Here is a 16,652-nt window from a genome sequence, read left to right as displayed (position 1 = left end):
TGTCTTTCACTGTCTGGCAAACAGAGATGACAATTCCCCACCCTTTTCTCAAGTTGGCCAAACCGCCACCCAAGGGCCTAATCCTGTCCTTTCCAACCTCAACCCCTCCTACAACTAATGCTGGGACTGGTTCTCACACACACACACGCACACACACACACACACACACACACACACACACACACACACACACACACACACACAAGCACACACACACACACACACACACCTCGCTTCTAGTCCTTAGGAAACTTTGCACAAGCATTTCGCTACACTCACAATAACATCTGCTAACCATGTGTATGTGGCCAATACAATTTGATTTGATTTGACACACACACACACTCACAAGCCCATCCCAGCAACCACTCACCCTGGGGCTGACTCGCTTGCAAATACACACACACACACACACACACACACACACACACACACACACACACACACACACACACACACACACACACACACACACACACACACACACACACGGCCTATCTCTGCCATGGAGAGGGCCCTTCCCTTTCCTGTATATAAATGGATTCAGAGGGACCCCAGCAGCAGCCTGTCTTTGTGTGTGAGAGAGACAGACACTCAGCCCCTGAGGATCGACTCTATCAGACAACTGCAGCTTCTTCAACTTCTACAGAGGTGAGTTTACTCTTCGGTGGTCACTGGTCAAGCAATGTTTACTGTCTCCAATCTAATTTTTTTTTGATACTGCATGTATTTGACAATGCTTTGATGAAAAGTAATGCGATGCCTCATAGAATGCATCATTTGCAGTACTCTAAATGTAGTTGCAGTACTCTTTGTCGTTTTGCTGTATAATAGTACTCCATTTTTCCCTCTAGGAAACGTCCAAATGCTGGTAAAAGCAGAGTTTATTATGGGGTGGGGTGGAGGGGGGGCTGTGGGCTAATGAGAGTCCTAAATGGAAGCTAATGTTACAGTACCAGAGTGAGAACTGAGTGCTGGTTTGAATGGTTCTTTATTCCACATCATGTAATCTGGTTCAGAATCAGGGATATTTGCTTCTTTGTTTTTTTCTTTTCCTTTACATCCACACGTTGTTGTAAAATGCTGTTAAACTATGGATCATTTTTACCTTTCAGGAGTCACATTTGTTCTTTGCACAATGCTTCCGTGTCTAAGTACACACTACATAAAACGGTGTATATGGGGGTCATTTCCGTCGCGCAGGAGCACTGTGCAAAGTGCAAAAAAATATTAAAAACCGAATTATAATCTGGTAGCATGACGAAATTAGAACATACTCTTCAACAATGTGCGTCATAAAGAGAACACAGTTGACACATTGCTCCGTTTACGAAACGCTATTTAAATAGTCACCTCTTTGTAACACACATTGTTCAAGAAAAAAAAATGGAATTAAAGGAAAACTCCACCCAAAAACTATCTTCTGGTTTTTGTTTCATCAGTACATTGTTGACATAGCCCCAAAACATTTAGCTCGTCAGCAATCGAGATTTCAAGATATATAACTTTCAAAAGACAGAAATCGTCCCTCTGTGATGCATTTTGCATCGTACGATGCTGTGTTCTGCATCATATGATGCACATTGCATCATACAGGGAGGATTTCTGCATATTATAATAAGGTTTGCGGTATTTTTTGCACTTTGCACAATCATTTCTTTTGCCCTATGAACATGTTACCCTATACAAACAGTATTATATGGCATCATCCATTGACTAATAGCTAAAAATAGTAATAACTTGCAGCATTTCCACCACAAAAAGGCACAGCACTGTCCCAGAAAACATCGATAAAAACCTGTGGTGATGTTGTTTCTCCACAATCAGTATTGACCAGCTAATGTTCAGCTGAAGGGGGTGACGGCACGATGTGAGCGTGTGTGTGTGCCTGGTGTGTGTGTGTGTGTGTGTGTGTGTGTGTGTGTGTGTGTGTGCCTGGTGTGTGTGTGTGTGTTTGCCATGGTGAAACAGTGCTTTCACTGTGCAGGTCCATGACTCACCTTTCCAACACTGGCAGGAGAACATCCCACACCCCAAACCTGTCTCCTCAACCAGCACAGCACAGCACACGCCCATTACATAACTCAATTCTTAAATAGTTGTTTGTGCCACAAAGCTGCATGATGTATATTGTGCCATACTTACATTTTCATCAAAACAACCATTGTGTATTTAATGACTAAAACAGCATTACCATACTTACATAATAATTTCCATTAAAAAAACACCCCCTCTCTCCTAACCTCAAATAAAATAGGCTTTAAAAGAAGAGACCCCCAGGGGATGGTTGGTTGAGGTAATTCCTTTTTCAGTGCTGCTTCATTGACTTACGGTATGTCTCGAGATTTTTATTTACATTTAACCCACTATTAGTAATGTTGCACCACTGCTTGTACTATATGATGGGGTCTAATAGCTTGTCATTTTATGGACCGCTAAGTTTGGACTTACTTATAGTTTGTTAATGTATATTATTACCTAACTAATTGTAAATGTGCAAGGTAATTTGTTAGTTTTACCACAGATACTGGCATCATTTGACTGGTACACTACTCGTTGTGAAAATTATAAATATTACAACAACAACTAAATACACATTGATTCTAAGCAAAGGACTCTGATGACATGGTTGTGTCCCCCACACACTGACACTAAAGTTTCCCTTGTCATTTACGACCCGTTTTCTCTCTCTAATTTTAAGATTAACGGCACAGTCGGATGACACACTGACCACAAGGGACGGAGAATAACACAACATGCCAAAACAAACAACCAAACACCCCAAAATGTCTGACCTTGCCAACTGCTTTTCTGGAATCACACCCTCAGTAGGCTCCTCTTTATACAGCACGGAAATAAACAATGGAAGAAATAATAGGCACAGGCTCTACTCGGTGAAACCACCAAGCATTTCAAACCTATGTTTTCTGACCTAGTCACTACAATAATGCACACTAATACACACATAGAAGTGGTTCCCAAAGTCCTACTAGCACGGACTCCGCTGATAAGTACTTTGTTGAGGGAAAACGTACTTGATACGATTGTGATGTGTGTTGTCTCACCTAGCCAACTTAAGATGAATGCACTAATTGTAAAGTCGCTCTGGATACGAGCGTCAGCTAAATGACGAAAATGTCGAATGTAATATATAGAATTGTTTTGACATGTGGTTTGTGTTAAAGTTTACGTGCACCTCATCCAGGTCAGTACTCAAGTTCGCTATTGCTGCCCTACCTGTGAAACAGGTGGTTTGTGGGAACAGTTCATCTCTTAGCATCTGCAGTACAACTGGGAGTGTCCTCCCCAAGGGCTAGCTGAATATGAATGGACTCGTCATGTGATATGATACCATACCTAGGAATTGTCTGCTTGTCTGTTTGACTCTCTGTCTCTGTCTCTCTCTGTTCGTCCATTTGTCTGTCCCAGGCCCGTAAGGTGACGTTTCAGCGCTGGTACCATGTCTGACTCAGAGCCCGCCGCCAAGCCACAACCCCAGGTGTCACACCGCGGACGCAGTGCCGCCCCCATCGCCACCTCCAATGCAGATGGGGAAGAGGTGCCTGAGTTCGAGCCCTTCGGCCTGATGCCCCGAGGACCCCCTCCACTCCAGGGTGAGGAGGAGAAGGAGCCTGTGTGTGAGTGTGTGTGGGTGCGTGCACGTGTGTGTGTGTGTGTTTGAGTGTGTGTGTGTGGTGTGCGACAGAGAGAGACAGAAGTGTGTTTGTATGTCAGAGTGTTGGTTTGTGAGTCAGTATGTGCCTTGGTCACAAACGATAAGAGACCCTACAACAACACGTTTCCTGTAGATTTAGGATGCTGGCTGACAAATGAATGGCATTCCGTTCAGTTATCTTAACACACGCCTTCAGACACATCCTGAGTCTACCAGCCTCGTCACTGTTCTCCTTTCCTCAGCATTATCTCACTAGAACACAAGGCAGGCCTAGAAACACAAGGCAGGCCTAGAAACACAAGGCAGGGTTCTGAATAAGAATGGACTGACTGGAATATAGAACCTATAACAGACTGGAAGCGACTTCAGCTTGTCCCCTCGTGATAGGTCATTCAAAGTAAAGTTCAAAGTAAAAAAAAGTTTATTACAAAATCAGGGGGCAGGCAAACGACAGGTCAAGGGCAGGCAGAGGTCAGTAATCCAGAGCAGAGTCCGAAAGGCACAGAACGGCAGGCAGGCTCAGGGTCAGGGCAGGCAGAATGGTCAAAACTGGGAAAACTAGAAAACAGGGACTAGAGCGAAAACAGGAATACGGGAAAAATGCTGGTAGGCGTGTTGAGACAAGACAAACTGGAAACAGACAAACAGAGAACACAGGTATAAATACACAGGGGATAATGGGGCAGATGAGCGACACCTGGGCGGGGGGTGGATACAAGCACAAAACAGGTGAAACAGATCAGGGTGTGACAGTCATAGCCATCTAAATAATATCTTGTAGCGAGTTTCCCAAAAAGAACAACCAACAACAACCACGTTGTTGATCTTCAACTACAGTTCATAATTTTTACTATACGTCACCACAGTCTACAGACAAAGCTGTCTGTCTACCCTAAGATGAGAAGGTTCCCAAAGTTGAACACGCAACGTAATCGGCCTTCAGAATGTCTCTACCACTCTTCATACATTTGAACTTGCAGGATTCCATACGTTACGTTATGTTGAAGATAGAATCGTTAGTTGCTACGTCCATTTTTGGACTTATAAATGAATGATATATACACACTGATTCTTGAAGAAGGCAACTTATAAATGCCTCATGATTAAGTTCAACTGTCGTACCTCATCAGAACCCAAAACAAACCATGTTTGTAAACAATATAAATGTAAACAATGTAAATGCCTCAAAATCTGGTTAAAACAATAATTTAGATATCATGGATGTTCAGTCCTTCAAATCGAAATGTATCAGTCACATGCGCCGAATACAACAGGTGTAGTGAAATGCTGTGAAATGCTTACTTATGTGCACCTAACCAACAATGCAGTTTCAAGAAAATACAGATAAGAATTAGAGATAAAAGTAACAAGTCATTAAAGAGCAGCAGTGAAATGACAATATACAGGGACTATATACAGGGGGGTACTGATACAGAGTCAATGTGCGGGGGCACCGGTTATGTGAGGTAGTATGTACATGTAGTTATTAATGTGACTATGCATAGATGACAACAGAGAGTAGCAGTGGTGTAAAGAGGGCATGAGAGGGGGTGAGAGGGGGTGAGGGAGGGGAGGGGGAGGGTCAATGCAAACAGTCTGGTTGGCCATTTGACTAGATGTTCAGGAGTCTATTGGCTTGGGGGTAGAAGCTGTTTAGAAGCCTTTTGGTCCCAGACTTGGCGCCCCGGTACGGCTTGCCGTGCGGTAGCAGAGATAACAGTCTATGACTTGGGTGGCTGGAGCCTTTGACCATTTTTAGGACCTACCTCTGCATCCATAGCTCTGTCTATGAATTTGAGAGACGTTACATTTCTCCAGGCCCATCCCTCAGCTTTTTTTGCTGAAACAGAGGTGTATTGGAATAACTGCTCACGGTCACATGGAAAAATATCAGGGCCCAAGTTACGATGACAAGTCTGCATCTCTCTTTCTTCCATTTTCTATTCCTCTCTCCTCATCTCTCTCTTCCTCGTTCTCTTCCTACTATCCTATCAGAGTTCTTGGACATCTGGGACGTGAACATGCTGCGGAAGCCAGACGAGGTCAATAAGCGGCAGCACACCACCCACCTGTATGCCACTGACAACCTCATCGTTCGAAGGGGACAGGAGTTCCAGCTGAAGGTGACCTTCGACCGTCCCTACAAGCCCTCCGACGACCAGTTCGCTGTGGAGTTCGTCATCGGTGAGATAAAACTGAAACACCTAAAAAAGTTTCCTAAGCTAAAAAAAAAGGTCTAACTCTGTATCAGTGGTTACTGGTTAAGAAGTAGTTTACTGTACGTACATCTAGAAACTTGCATCCAGATGCAGGGTACCAAAGGTAAAGGAAAAAATATAGTTTTATTATGTTTCAAGTGGCGGTTACATTAAGTGCGGGAACATTCATTGTATCTTTTTTCATTGAATGTTCCCCGCACTTAATTATAACCGCCACTTGAAACATAATAAAACTAAGGAAGAATATGTGCAGGTATTTATCTTTCTTCCCTGTATCAGTGGTTAGGTCTACCATAGGTCTACCATAGCTCTAGTCCAGGGTGTTAGTAAGCCTTGGTGTAGGGTGAAGTTGCCCCTAGACCCTGATCTTTGGTCTGTTTTACATTTTCTCCACTAATGGTAAAGGTTAGGTTTGGGGGATGGGAAGTTGATCCTAGATCTGTACCTAGAAGAAACTGCACCCCGGAGCCAAAGACCAGAGCTAGGTATACCCCTGCCCTGACATGTCATTCCCCTATTCCTCCTATCCACCAGGGGGCAGTCCCCAGTTTAGTAAGGGCACCTACATCCCTGTGTCTGTGGCCAGTGACCGCCAGAGCCCGTGGGCCGGCCGGGTGGTGGACAGCGCAGACAACGTGGTCACGGTGGGGATCACCCCAGCGCCAGACTGCATTGTGGGAAAGTGGCGCACGTACGTGGCGGTGGTGACGCCATACGGAATCCGCAGGACAAGGCAGGACGAGAATCGAGACGTCTATATCCTGTTCAACCCCTGGGCGGCAGGTCTGTGACACTCACTGATGACAGCAATCACACTAGCCTGTTCCCACAACAGTTGTTTGTGCTGATTGATTGATTGATTTAGCTCTATTAATCTCATTCGTCTATTCATCTACATTCCGATAATAGATTCCATTCTATTGTTCTGGCTTCCTTCCACCAGCTGATTCTGTGTTCCTGGATGACGGCAATGAGAGGGAGGAGTGTGTTCTCAACGAGGTGGGGGTCATCTACCACGGGGCGTTTGACGACGTGTCTGAGCGGCCCTGGAACTTTGGCCAGGTACAGAGAAACCCAGTGCACCACTACTAGCTACGCAATGATTGGTTTTTGGTGTGGTGATACGTTATCTGTACCATGCAGAATTAATTTATAACTACTGTGCATGTAAGTCATTATACGTCAAATAGCAGGACGGTTGTTTCTTAGTCCATACACATTACCTGTCTGTCATCTTTTTGTTTTGGCTTTAAGACACCGTCTGATTCTCTATGTGATCGTCAAAGAAGTTCAGTGCACACTTAACTGAACTTTGCTTGTTGCAGTTTGACTACGGGGTGCTGGATGCGTGTCTGTTCATCATGGATAAAGCTGCCATGCCCATCACCAACAGGGGGGACCCCATCAAAGTAGCCCGGAAGGCCTCAGCCATGGTGAGGGTTACGGGGTTACCACCGGTCCATACAGAGAACCCATTAAGATCGCAACATTCTTACAGTGCAACCGTTTCATACAGTAGATTTACAGGGGGGGGCTTACTTCCGAGCCCCTAACCAACAATGCAGTTAAAAAAAATATCAGCAGTAAAATTAAAGATCAGCATTAAAATATCAATAACGAGACTATACATGGGGGGTACTGGTATAGAGTCAATGTGCGGGGGCACCGGTTAGTCGAGGTAATATGTACATGTAGGTAGAGTTATTAAAGTGGCTATGCATAGATGATAACAACAGAGAGTAGCAGCGGTGTAAAAGAGGAAGAGAGGGGGGGGGGGGGGGGGGCATTTGCAAGTAGTCTGGCGCTCTGGTACCGCTTGCCGTGCGGTAACAGAGAGAACAGTCTATGACTAAGGTGGCTGGAGTCTTTGACAATTTTTAGGGCCTTACTCTGACACCGCCTGGTATAGAGGTCCTGGATGGCAGGAAGCTTGGCCCCAGTGATGTACAGGGCTGTTCACACTACCCTCTGTAGTGCCTTGCGGTCGGAGGCGGAGCAGTTGCCAAACCAGGCAGTGATGCAAGCAGTCAGGATGCTCTCGATGGTGCAGCTGTAGAACCTTTTGAGGATCTGAGGACCCATGCCAAATCTTTTCAGTCTCCTAAGGGTGAATAGGTTTTGTCGTGCCCTCTTCTTCATTTGTACAGAAGAGAGATTTGTACTTACAACTCATAAGCTTGTAACAGGCTATTTGCATCCAAAATGGCACTCTATTTCACATATAATGCATTACCTTTGACCAGGGTATTCCTTATATAATGCATTACTTTTAACCAAGGTATTTCCTATATAATGCACTACTTTTGTCCAAGGTATTCCCTATATAATGCATTACTTTTGACCAGGGTATTCCCTATATAATGCATTACTTTTAACCAAGGCATTTCCTATATAATGCACTACTTTTGTCCCAGGTATTCCCTATATAATGCATTACTTTTGACCAGGGTATTCCCTATATAATGCATTACTTTTAACCAAGGTATTTCCTATATAATGCACTACTTTTGTCCCGGGTATTCCCTATATAATGCATTACTTTTGACCAGGGTATTCCCTATATAATGCACTACATTTGACCAGGGCCCATAAGGCTCTTTTCAAAAGAAGTGCACTGTAAAGGAAATAGGGTGCCATTTTTGATGCAGACAACTCGTATGTTTGCCTCTCTCTCCCAGCTGAACTCTCGTGACGATGACGGGGTGCTGGTGGGGAGCTGGAGTGGTGACTACACCTACGGAGTGGCACCCACCTCCTGGACTGGAAGTACTGAGATCCTCCTCAACTACTCCAGCAGCAAGATGCCCGTCTGCTATGCCCAGTGCTGGGTCTACGCTGCCGTCTTTAACACCTGTGAGACCTGCATAAGGCTACAATATTCCCCAAACTTTCAGAAAATTCAATTTTTTTCTGAAATCTTTAATGATTCCAGAAATGTTTAACTAGGATCTCCCAAAAATCATTGAGGCAAAGTTTTGGGATTTTTACAATGCTAATGAGTGAAATATTTGGGAGGATTTCATAATTAATCACTCAAATTAATTTCCTACTATTTGATGTGCAGAATTCCCCCCAAAAAGTCTGAACATTTTTTGTTGTTGCTGATGATACAGTTTCATTCCTTCCCCCTCTGCAGTCTTGCGCTGTCTGGGGATCCCCGCCAGGGTTGTCACCAACTTCTTCTCTTCCCACGACAACGACGGCAACCTGAAAACTGACATCATCCTGGATGAGAACGGCAGAATTGACAAGCAACGCACCAAGGACTCAATCTGGTACAATTGTTCCAGTGACAGACAAATCACTTTCTGATTTGATTTGATTTGAGCATTTAAAAATACAATTCATGAGTGGAGAGACTGCATTTAGAATGCTTTATGGTAATGTCAAATAATGGAATGGATGTGTTTGGCCGTAGGAACTACCATTGCTGGAACGAGTGCTACATGAGCAGGCCAGACCTTCCTCAAGGGTTTGGGGGCTGGCAGGCTGTGGATGCTACGCCCCAAGAGACCAGTGATGGTGAGGTGTTCATATACACAAGCATGTACGCACGCACGCACACACACACACACACACACACACATATACTGTAGAAACATGCACAAGCGCTCACACACGTGCACACATACGCAGCAACACGCAAACAGACACAGAAACACACACACATACGCCGAAACAAACACACACACACAAAAACACACACACACAAACACACAATTTAACTGACCTTGTTAGAATTTTTTACATAACCATGTTATGAAATGTACATGCTGTGTAGTTACTATATTATATCATTATTTGGGATATTACTAAGTCCTAATGTGTCTTTCATTGTATCCAGGGATGTACAGGTGTGGCCCTGCGTCCGTCCAGGCCATCAAACATGGCCAGATCTGCTTCCCGTTCGACGCACCTTTCGTGTTTGCTGAGGTAAATACGGCAACAATGAGCCATCCTAGTGGCGCAAAACACCAACTGCACAGGACAGTATACAAAATGTTATAACCCCTTATTGGTCACTTTCCAAGACAGTCCATTTTTGTTTGCATCAGTTTGAATCAGTGAGCTCAATTGTAGTCGTGAACATACGGTAGCAGCACATGTGTTTTGGTATTACTAGTATATATGACTTATATATGACTAAACATATCAATAGATAGTTACTGGAATTTTACATGATGAATGTGTCCCATTTTTTTCCCTATAGGTGAACAGTGATGTGGTGTTCTACTCGCGGAACCCCCGAGACGGGACCCTGGAGCCGGTCAAAGTCAACAGCAGCCATGTTGGTAGGATGGTGGTGACCAAAGCTCCCGGTCAGGACACCCGGCGTGACATCACTGACCAGTACAAGTTCCCCGAAGGTAAGAGAAGAGGGAGGAGGGAGCGTCACAGAGCAAAAAGCCTAAAGGGACACTTTCCCAGACACAGATTAAAAATGACCTATGCAGAAATCACTCCACCATTTCCTGCTGGCTAAAATTCTAATAGTTCGCCTAATTTCAGTGTACGTGACAAAACAAGCAAGTATCTTGCAGAGTCATTGTACCATCTAAACAGCGACATTTTCAGCTGTTTGAAGCTGGTGTACAGAACTGAAAGTAAACGACCCAAAGATGAAACTTCAGCACGGGTAGCAGATAAATAGTGCACAGAACAAATCTAACATTTCTTGGACTTGCTTTCAGTGAGAATGACGGATCTATAACTCAAATTTACATGTGAATTTAAACTGCATTAAAACTGCGTTGTTGATTAAGGGCTTGTAAAGTAAGCGTTTCACTGTGAGGTCTACTACATCTGTTGTATTCAGCGTTTCACTGTGAGGTCTACTACACCTGTTGTATTCAGCGTTTCACTGTGAGGTCTACTACACCTGTTGTATTCAGCGTTTCACTGTGAGGTCTACTACATCTGTTGTATTCAGCGTTTCACTGTGAGGTCTACTACATCTGTTGTATTCAGCGTTTCACTGTGAGGTCTACTACATCTGTTGTATTCAGCGTTTCACTGTGAGGTCTACTACACCTGTTGTATTCAGCGTTTCACTGTGAGGTCTACTACACCTGTTGTATTCAGCGTTTCACTGTGAGGTCTACTACACCTGTTGTATTCAGCGTTTCACTGTGAGGTCTACTACATCTGTTGTATTCAGCGTTTCACTGTGAGGTCTACTACATCTGTTGTATTCAGCGTTTCACTGTGAGGTCTACTACACCTGTTGTATTCAGCGTTTCACTGTGAGGTCTACTACACCTGTTGTATTCAGCGTTTCACTGTGAGGTCTACTACACCTGTTGTATTCAGCGTTTCACTGTGAGGTCTACTACACCTGTTGTATTCAGCGTTTCACTGTGAGGTCTACTACATCTGTTGTATTCAGCGTTTCACTGTGAGGTCTACTACACCTGTTGTATTCAGCGTTTCACTGTGAGGTCTACTACATCTGTTGTATTCAGCGTTTCACTGTGAGGTCTACTACACCTGTTGTATTCAGCGTTTCACTGTGAGGTCTACTACATCTGTTGTATTCAGCGTTTCACTGTGAGGTCTACTACATCTGTTGTATTCAGCGTTTCACTGTGAGGTCTACTACATCTGTTGTATTCAGCGTTTCACTGTGAGGTCTACTACACCTGTTGTATTCAGCGTTTCACTGTGAGGTCTACTACACCTGTTGTATTCAGCGTTTCACTGTGAGGTCTACTACACCTGTTGTATTCAGCGTTTCACTGTGAGGTCTACTACACCTGTTGTATTCAGCGTTTCACTGTGAGGTCTACTACACCTGTTGTATTCAGCGTTTCACTGTGAGGTCTACTACATCTGTTGTATTCAGCGTTTCACTGTGAGGTCTACTACATCTGTTGTATTCAGCGTTTCACTGTGAGGTCTACTACACCTGTTGTATTCAGCGTTTCACTGTGAGGTCTACTACATCTGTTGTATTCAGCGTTTCACTGTGAGGTCTACTACATCTGTTGTATTCAGCGTTTCACTGTGAGGTCTACTACACCTGTTGTATTCAGCGTTTCACTGTGAGGTCTACTACACCTGTTGTATTCAGCGTTTCACTGTGAGGTCTACTACATCTGTTGTATTCAGCGTTTCACTGTGAGGTCTACTACATCTGTTGTATTCGGCTCATGTGACAAATAACATTGGATTTGATTTAAATGTTAAAAGAAGGGTTTTGTCTCTGTGTGAACAAGGTACCACTCGAAAAACCCAGATTCTAAATGGGGACTACTTCTGAAGCAAACCATATAATCTTTCCCTGTCGTCTGTGGTCTCCCACATCCACAGGTAGCCCCGAGGAGCGCACGGTTCTGGAGAAGGCAGAGGAGTACGGTTGTCAGCGTGAGAAGGTCACCCTTCCAGAGGCTGACGTGGAGCTGAACATGCCCCTGATCGAGGTGAGGGTGGGGGATGACTTCGAGCTGAAGCTGGAGTTCAACAACAAGAGTGGCCAGTCTCGCACCGGGGAGATGTATGTCAGTGGCAACGTGGTGTATTACACAGGAGTCACCAGCTCTGAGTTCCTCTTCAAGACCCCTAAAGTGACATTGGATCCCATGAAAGGTGGGCAGGTGGGGGTTGGAGGGGTGGTGTGTGTTGGTTGGTGGGTTCTTGTAAGATCAATATTCTAGTTACTAGTGGCAAGCCAGTTGCTCTCCAATATTTCTAAAGCAAGACCCGACAAAATACATGCAAATGAAAGTAAAACTCAAGGAGACAAAGCATATCCTAAGAAAGTCCTCTCTGTGTGTCCACAGCTGAGAAGAAGGTGATCCAGGTGCGTTCCCAGGACTACATGAGAAAGCTGGTGGAGCAGGCCAACCTCCACTTCATTGCCACTGGGAAGGTCAAGGAGACGGGTCAGATTGTCACCGCCATGAGGGTCGTCACTCTTCACAACCCCAAACTCTCTGTCCAGGTCAGAGGTCATGTTTTTAGGAGTGGTAATATGCACACAGCCTGAAACAAATCAATTTGTACTCTATAGAGCAGGGGTGTCAAACATACGCCCCCCCCCCCCCCCGCAAGGGGTCCAATCTGGCACATTTGTTCTGTTTTGTTTTGGGGTGGGGGTTGTGGGGAAATTATAACGGACCTGCGTATATATAGTATCTTGACTGTGTTCAGCGTTGCTAATAATCAGCTAAATGACAGCTAGACAGTGCACTGAAAAACTCATAGAGCACTATTTTGGGCTAGTTTTGACTGCGAGGAAATATAACCAAGTTTCAGTGCAGCCCTCCGAACCGTGTTGAAGACCGAATAAAGACTGAATTGTGCTAAATGAGTTTGACATCCCTGGTATAGAATGCAAAGTATTTTCCAAATATGCTCAGTTTATCGATCCTTGCTGGGTCTTCACAGACAGGACCAGGACCAACTCTCATCCCCTCTCTGTAGGTGTCTGGTCTGGCTAAGGTGAGTGAGGAGATGTTTGTGACTGTGGAGTTCACCAACCCGTTCAAGTTCAACCTGGAGGATGTGTACATTCGCGTGGAGGGGCCAGGAGTCATGCCACCCAAGTATAAACATTACAGGTGAGCAGAGTGATACCTGTATGTGTGTGTGTGTGTTTTGTGTGTGTGTGTGTGTGTGTGTGCATACTCATGTGTGTATATGTGTGTATTCCAGTCTGATCCTGGCTGGCTCGTCCATGACGTGGACAGAGAGTTTTACCCCGCGAAGGGAGGGACCCACCAAGCTGATGGCCAGTCTGGACTGTGCTGCACTCAGGCAGGTGTACGGTCAGGCCCAGCTGACCGTCAAGCCCTGAGCAGCACAAGGGAGATGGCACAGCTATACAAGACATCTATAGCACAGCTAGACAGCCTATTTGCAGCTCAGTTACAGCCCAGCAAGCAACAATTAAGATATTCGTTTCTTCTTCTTCTTCTTCTTGGGTGGATCATGTCATTTCACAAAAGAGGCAATGTTTTTTTTAAACTATGCAACATTTGGTGTAGTTCAATCTATTTGTTTTCATTCCTATACAAGGAAAACACAACTACATCATCGCTAATACAGCCCAGCTAACATCAGATTAGAGATTGGGCTTGAATGTTAGGCCTCATACATGGTTCAATCTATCTTCACAAGAGATGCAACATTTTCTAACCACAAGATGCAACGTTTATTGAAACTGATGAAAAGTTAAATATCCCTGTTTCCTTTTCTTTTCTGTTTTGACCTCTATGCAAGAGAAATACTTAAGTAACCCAAATTAAAAAGATGAACATGAATATGTTATCAATTATTGTGTTTTTATGGCAATATACTTTGGTTTTGAAATGTCCAGATAAGATCTTTTGAAGTCAAATATTGAGCGTATCCTATCGGCCTACATGCATGCTGTCAAAATTAGAGTTCTTCGAGCACCCAGTTCGAAGGTTGAAGTTGTGGACCTTGCCCTATGCGCGACAGGGATGAGTGAGTAAGTGACTTGAGCACCCTGTGCTTCGTTCACCTCCGCACAAGTCTAGGGGTTTCTTTCATAGGCTGTGTTTACACAGCCATCCTAAGGTTTTTACTTCATGTACAATTTTTTCCCCCTGTACTGTTCTGACACCCATATCAGATCAGCGCATTCACACTGAGGTATTCTCTGAAATAGCACGCAGATGCAATGCTCATTTTCTTTCACTGTTCCTATCCAAATTTGGTGTGGTAGTCTTGGTGGTGGCAGGTCATGTGCCAAAAATATATACTACATGTACAAACACGTCTATGGTATGAATCAGAACTCAAAAGACCAGATTCCATGTGTTTTCTTTCTGTTTACACATTGGGAAAAGATCAGATATGTATCAGATATACCAAATAAGTGTCAAAAGATCAGAAATGAGCTGCCTGTGTAAACATGAAATGTTTCAAGCAATTATTTTAACAAAACTATTTAAGAACAGTATCCTCTTTTACACGCTGAGACCAACTCTGTTCAACAGTTCAAATGCGTGTCCAGCAAAGGCCACCATGATAATACCTGATATCATACTACAATCTCTATTTTGCCAGACTTAAATCTATAAAACCATAATTTAAAAATGAGCCAGAAATACAAGAGTATTTATTTTATATGTAGGACATAGAGCATGATGAAACTCAGAGGCTCAAATTGAAAGTGTAGTTACTTACTAACACAAGCAGCACAGCCTCATACAACGGTCTCTGAATCAAACAGTTGTAGTGGGAAGTTTACATACACATTAGCCTAATACATTTAAACTCAGTTTTTCACAATTCTTGACATTTAATCCTAGTAAAAATCCCCTGTCGTCAGTTAGGATCCCCACTTTACTTTAAGAATGTGAAATGTCAGAATAATAGTAGAGAGAATTATTTATTACAGCTTTTACTTCTTTCATCACATTCCCAGTGGGTCAGAAGTTTACACACACTCAATTAGTATTTGGTAGCATTGCCTTTAAATTGTTTTACTTGGGTCAAACGTTTCAGGTAGCCTTCCACAAGCTTCCCATAATAAGTTGGGTGAATTTTGGCCCATTTCTCCTGACAGACCTGGTGTAACTGTATCAGGTTTGTAAGCCTCCTTGCTCCCACACTCTTTTTCAGAAGATGTTCTATGGGATTGAGGTCAGGGCTTTGTGATGGCCACTCCAATACCTTGACTTTGTTGTCCTTAAGCCATTTTCCCACAACTATGGAAGTATGCTTGGGGTCATTGTCCATTTGGAAGACACATTTGAGACCAAGCTTTAACTTCCTGACTGATGTCTTGAGATGTTGCTTCAATATATCCACATCATTTTCATACCTCACGATGACATCTATTTTGTGAAGTACACCAGTACCTCCTGCAGCAAAGCACCCCCACAGCATGATGCTTCCACCCCCGTGCTTCACGGTTGGGATGGTGTTCTTCGGCTTGCAAGCCTCCCCCTTTTTCCTCCAAACATAACAATGGTCATTATGGCCAAACAGTTCATGGTTCCATGGTGTTTATACTTGCGTGCTATTGTTTGTACAGATGAACGTGGTATCTTCAGGCATTTGGAAATTGCTCCCAAGGATGGACCAGACTTGTGGAGGTCTACAAAATTTTTCTGAGGTCTTGGCTGACTTCTTTGGATTTTCCCATGATGTCAAGCAAAGAGGAACTGAGTTTCAAGGTAGGCCTTGAAATACATCCACAGGATGACAAGGCCTGATCGGTGGAGTACAGCAGAGATGGTTGTCCTTCTGGAGAGTTTTCCCATCTCCACAGAGAACTCTGGAGCTCTGTCAGAGTGACCATCAGGTCTTGGTCACCTCCCTGACCAAGGCCCTTCTCCCCCGATTGCTCAGTTTGGCCGGGCGGCCAGCTCTAGGAAGAGTCTTGGTGGTTCCAAACTTCTTCCATTTAAGAATGACGGAGGCCACTGTGTTCTTGGGGACCTTCAATGCTGCAGAAATATTTGGGTACCTTTCCCCAGATCTGTGCCTCGACATAATCCTGTCTCTGAACTCTACGGACAATTCCTTCGACCTCATGGCTTGGGTTTTGCTCTGACATGCACTGTCAACTGTTGGACCTTATATAGATAGGCGTGTGCCTTTACACATCATGTCCAATCAATTGAATTTACCACAGGTGGACTCCAATCAAGTTGTAGAAACATCTCATGGAAACAGGATGCACCTGAGCTCAATGTCGAGTCTCATAGCAAAGGGTCTGAATACTTATGTAAATAAGGTATTTCTGTTTTGTCATTATGTGGTATGGTGTGTAGATTGATGAG

General features: G+C 44.0%; 1 protein-coding gene across 1 annotated transcript; it reads left to right on the top strand.

Moving 5' to 3' along the window:
• Window positions 1-518: 518 nt before the first annotated feature.
• On the top strand, window positions 519-14,163 carry f13a1b (coagulation factor XIII, A1 polypeptide b). Its single transcript, XM_036957882.1, has 15 exons — window positions 519-651; window positions 3,430-3,614; window positions 5,672-5,860; window positions 6,430-6,678; window positions 6,839-6,957; window positions 7,221-7,328; window positions 8,574-8,748; window positions 9,032-9,170; window positions 9,314-9,417; window positions 9,740-9,828; window positions 10,106-10,262; window positions 12,205-12,480; window positions 12,675-12,835; window positions 13,318-13,454; window positions 13,549-14,163. Exons 2-15 carry the CDS (start codon window positions 3,461-3,463, stop codon window positions 13,688-13,690), a joined length of 2,199 nt encoding a protein of 732 aa, XP_036813777.1. The 5' UTR covers window positions 519-651; window positions 3,430-3,460; the 3' UTR covers window positions 13,691-14,163.
• Window positions 14,164-16,652: the final 2,489 nt, after the last annotated feature.

The sequence above is a fragment of the Oncorhynchus mykiss genome, chromosome 21 (genome assembly GCF_013265735.2).
Source record: "Oncorhynchus mykiss isolate Arlee chromosome 21, USDA_OmykA_1.1, whole genome shotgun sequence".
In the NCBI taxonomy this organism is placed as follows: Eukaryota; Metazoa; Chordata; class Actinopteri; order Salmoniformes; family Salmonidae; genus Oncorhynchus; species Oncorhynchus mykiss.
Note: the sequence above shows the minus strand (reverse complement) of the source record. Positions and strands in the feature narration are given on the sequence as shown.

Coding starts and splice junctions, on each gene's coding strand:
- f13a1b (XM_036957882.1), top strand. CDS start 3,461: ATGTCTGACTCAGAGCCCGCCGCCAAGCCACAACCCCAGGTGTCACAC. Junction 3,615..5,671: donor AGGACCCCCTCCACTCCAGG/GTGAGGAGGAGA, acceptor CTATCCTATCAG/AGTTCTTGGACATCTGGGAC. Junction 12,836..13,317: donor ACCCCAAACTCTCTGTCCAG/GTCAGAGGTCAT, acceptor CCCTCTCTGTAG/GTGTCTGGTCTGGCTAAGGT.